At 64.9% G+C, this 2717-nt stretch overlaps 1 protein-coding gene across 1 annotated transcript; it reads right to left on the bottom strand.

Moving 5' to 3' along the window:
* Positions 1 to 185: 185 nt before the first annotated feature.
* LOC102876742 (putative GTP-binding protein 6-like) lies at positions 186 to 2423 on the bottom strand. The gene is made up of 5 exons (XM_006903534.1): positions 2313 to 2423; positions 957 to 1106; positions 504 to 652; positions 320 to 458; positions 186 to 227 (listed from the first exon to the last, which is right to left on the bottom strand). Exons 1-5 carry the CDS (start codon positions 2421 to 2423, stop codon positions 186 to 188), a joined length of 591 nt encoding a protein of 196 aa, XP_006903596.1.
* Positions 2424 to 2717: the final 294 nt, after the last annotated feature.

The raw sequence follows: 2717 nt of genomic DNA, 5'->3' as shown, positions 1-2717 counted from the left end.
TGGGAAGTCCACTCTCCAGAGACAGAGCAGAGGGAGTGAGCAGAGGGTGGACACTAGGAGGCCATCTGTCCAGACACAGAGAGGGAGTGAGCAGAGAGTGGACACTAGGAGGTCATCTGTGCAGAGACAGAGCAGAGGGAGTAAGCACAGAGGGTGGACACTGGGAGGTGGGTATCCATCCAGCGCTACGTCTCTGACCGCAGCAGCTCAGGACCAGGACCCTGGGCCTGAGACGAGACAGACCAGGTGCCCCGAATGTGGACTGTCACCCCCTCAGCGGGGGACCACGGCCACCTCCCGGTCAGCTGTCCACCCACACTATCTCAGGGGCCCTGAAGGCCTGAGAGACACAGCCGTGTGGGCCCTGTCCGTCCACGTGTGGGTCCTGTCCATTGACGTGGTCGCTGTCCATCCACATGTGGTCCCTGTCCAGTTGCATGAAGGGAAGCCCCTCACCCCTGCCCCAGGACCCAGGAGGAGGGCGGCCAGGGGTCCCGGCTCACCCGCTGACCAGGTCCACCTTATTGTGGACCTCCACCATGGACTCCAGCAGAGGGGTGGGCAGCTGCAGGCCCCGCAGAGTGGACAGGACGCTGGCCTTCTGCAGCTCCGTGTCGGGGTGGCTGACGTCCCGCACGTGCATGACCACATCCTGCAGGGTGGACACACCGTGGGGTCAGGGCGGCCGGGACGCTGACCTGCTCACACAGGAGGGTCTGCCGTTCCGACCAGGGGCCTGGCGTCCTTAGGACTCACAGACCTTCCTGTGGACCATCCCCAGAGCTGACCACTAACACACCCTCCTGTGGACGGTCCCCCGAGAGCTGACCACTAACTCACACACCCTCCTGTGAACAGTCCCAAGAGTTGACCACTAACTCTGACCCCATCCTGTGGACAGCCGCCCGAGGGCAGCCCCGGGTCCAGCACCCTCTGTGGCCCCTGGCTGCACTGACCGCCTGGGCCACGTCGTCCAGGGTGGCGGAGAAGGAGGCGATGAGCTGGTGTGGCAGCTGGCTCAGGAAGCCGATGGTGTCCACGTACAGCACGGCCAGCTGCGAGGGCAGCCGGCCCCCGTGGGCGGTGACGTCCAGCGTGGCAAACAGCTAATGCCGTGGCTGCGCGGCCTGGTCCCCGGTCAGCGCCCGGATCAGCGTGGTCTTCCCTGGAGGACATGGGACAGAACGGGGGTCACGGGAACAGCTGTGGGTGGAGGGGGCATTGACGGCCAGAGCAGGGGTCATAGGGCCTGACCCTCAGGCGCTGCCCCGTCCACCTGCTGCCTCCCTGTGGGTCACGTGGGGCAGGTCGCATGCAGACCACAGGATGGGACACCTGGGGGGTCACAGGAAGGAACGTGGGGACCTCACCCCCACCTGCCCCTCTCCTGGGCATCACCTAGTGGGTCAGCGGGTGACCACACCCCATCACCTTGGTTTCCCTGGAGACCAGGTGGGGGCCGGTCACAGGTGCAGCTGGACAGGGGTTCCAGGACAGGACTTGCACCCCCAAACCGCCCACCCCCCACCCGTGTCAGCTCCCAGATGGGCGACGTCCAGCTTGCGGTCCACAAGGGGGGGCAACACTGGATATCAAGGGGAGTGGAGGGGGCCACACGGCCTCCTTCCCAGAGACCCCAGGAGGGGGGACTGGTCAACAGAGTGCATGGGGGGACAAGGCGGAGGAGTGATGTGGGAGTGTCCAGGGGAGGATGTGGGGACAGAGGACATGGGGTGACAGGCTGGGGCAGGTGGGTGGACAGAGTGCAGAGGGGTGACAGGTGGGGAGGGGCCAGGGAATATCCTAGGGAGGGTGAGGGACACAGAGGAAATGGGGTCACAGGCCAGGGAGGGTCCAGGGAGCGTCCTGGACTGGGTGGGGGGACACAGAGAACATGGGGTGACTGGGTGCTGTGGGGGGGGGACACAGAGGGTCTGGAGGTGACAGGCTAGGGAGCATCCTGGGCTGGGTGGGTAGACAGATAGGACATGGGGTCACAGACTGTGGCAAATGGGGGGGGACACAGAGGACATGGGATGACAGGCTGGGGTGGGTGGTAGACACAGAGGACATGGGGTGAACAGGCTGGGGAGGAGTCAGGGAGCATCCTGGGCTGGGGCCAGAGAAGGTATCGGGGTGACAGGTGGGGAGGGGGTGAGGTGTTGGGAGCAGAGAGCACGGGGGTGTCTGGCCAGGGAGGGGGTGAGGAGTGGCCAGGGGTGAAGGAACCAGCACTGGACAACAAGCCCGCCCGCAGAGTGTGGCTGAGTGACCCCAAAGACCCCGCCTCTCGTCAAGGCATCAAGGGTCACCGTGAGCCGGCGTCCGGCCGTCCAGCAGGCTTCACAAACACAGGGGCTCTGGGGTCCTGGAGGGCTGCTGGCCCACACGTGGTCTGGCCCGTCCACCGCGGGGAGCCCCATCCCCCGTGAACACACCCCACCAGGGCCAGCTCCACCTCTGAGATGGTCAACCCTTTGTCCCTGGTCTCAGTCGTGGGGAAGGGGACGTCCAGGCCTCTATTTCTGCTCTCAGTCCTGGGGAAGGTAATGACCAGGCCTTTCTCCCTGGTCTCTCTCTTTAATAAAGGGAGCACCAGGCCTGTCCTCCTGGTCTCACATGCGGCCTCTATCCCTCCTGTCCGTCAGTCCAGCCTGTCTCTCTGTCCTGCGTATCCTGTGTCTCCTCCAGCGAGTGTGGAGCTGACCCCGGGCTTC

This window comes from Elephantulus edwardii, unplaced genomic scaffold (assembly GCF_000299155.1).
Source record: "Elephantulus edwardii isolate Elephantulus edwardi_28Jun2011 unplaced genomic scaffold, EleEdw1.0 scaffold04967, whole genome shotgun sequence".
Lineage (NCBI taxonomy): Eukaryota > Metazoa > Chordata > Mammalia > Macroscelidea > Macroscelididae > Elephantulus > Elephantulus edwardii.
The sequence above is the reverse complement of the archived record's forward strand: the minus strand, read 5'-3'. Positions and strand labels throughout refer to the sequence as shown.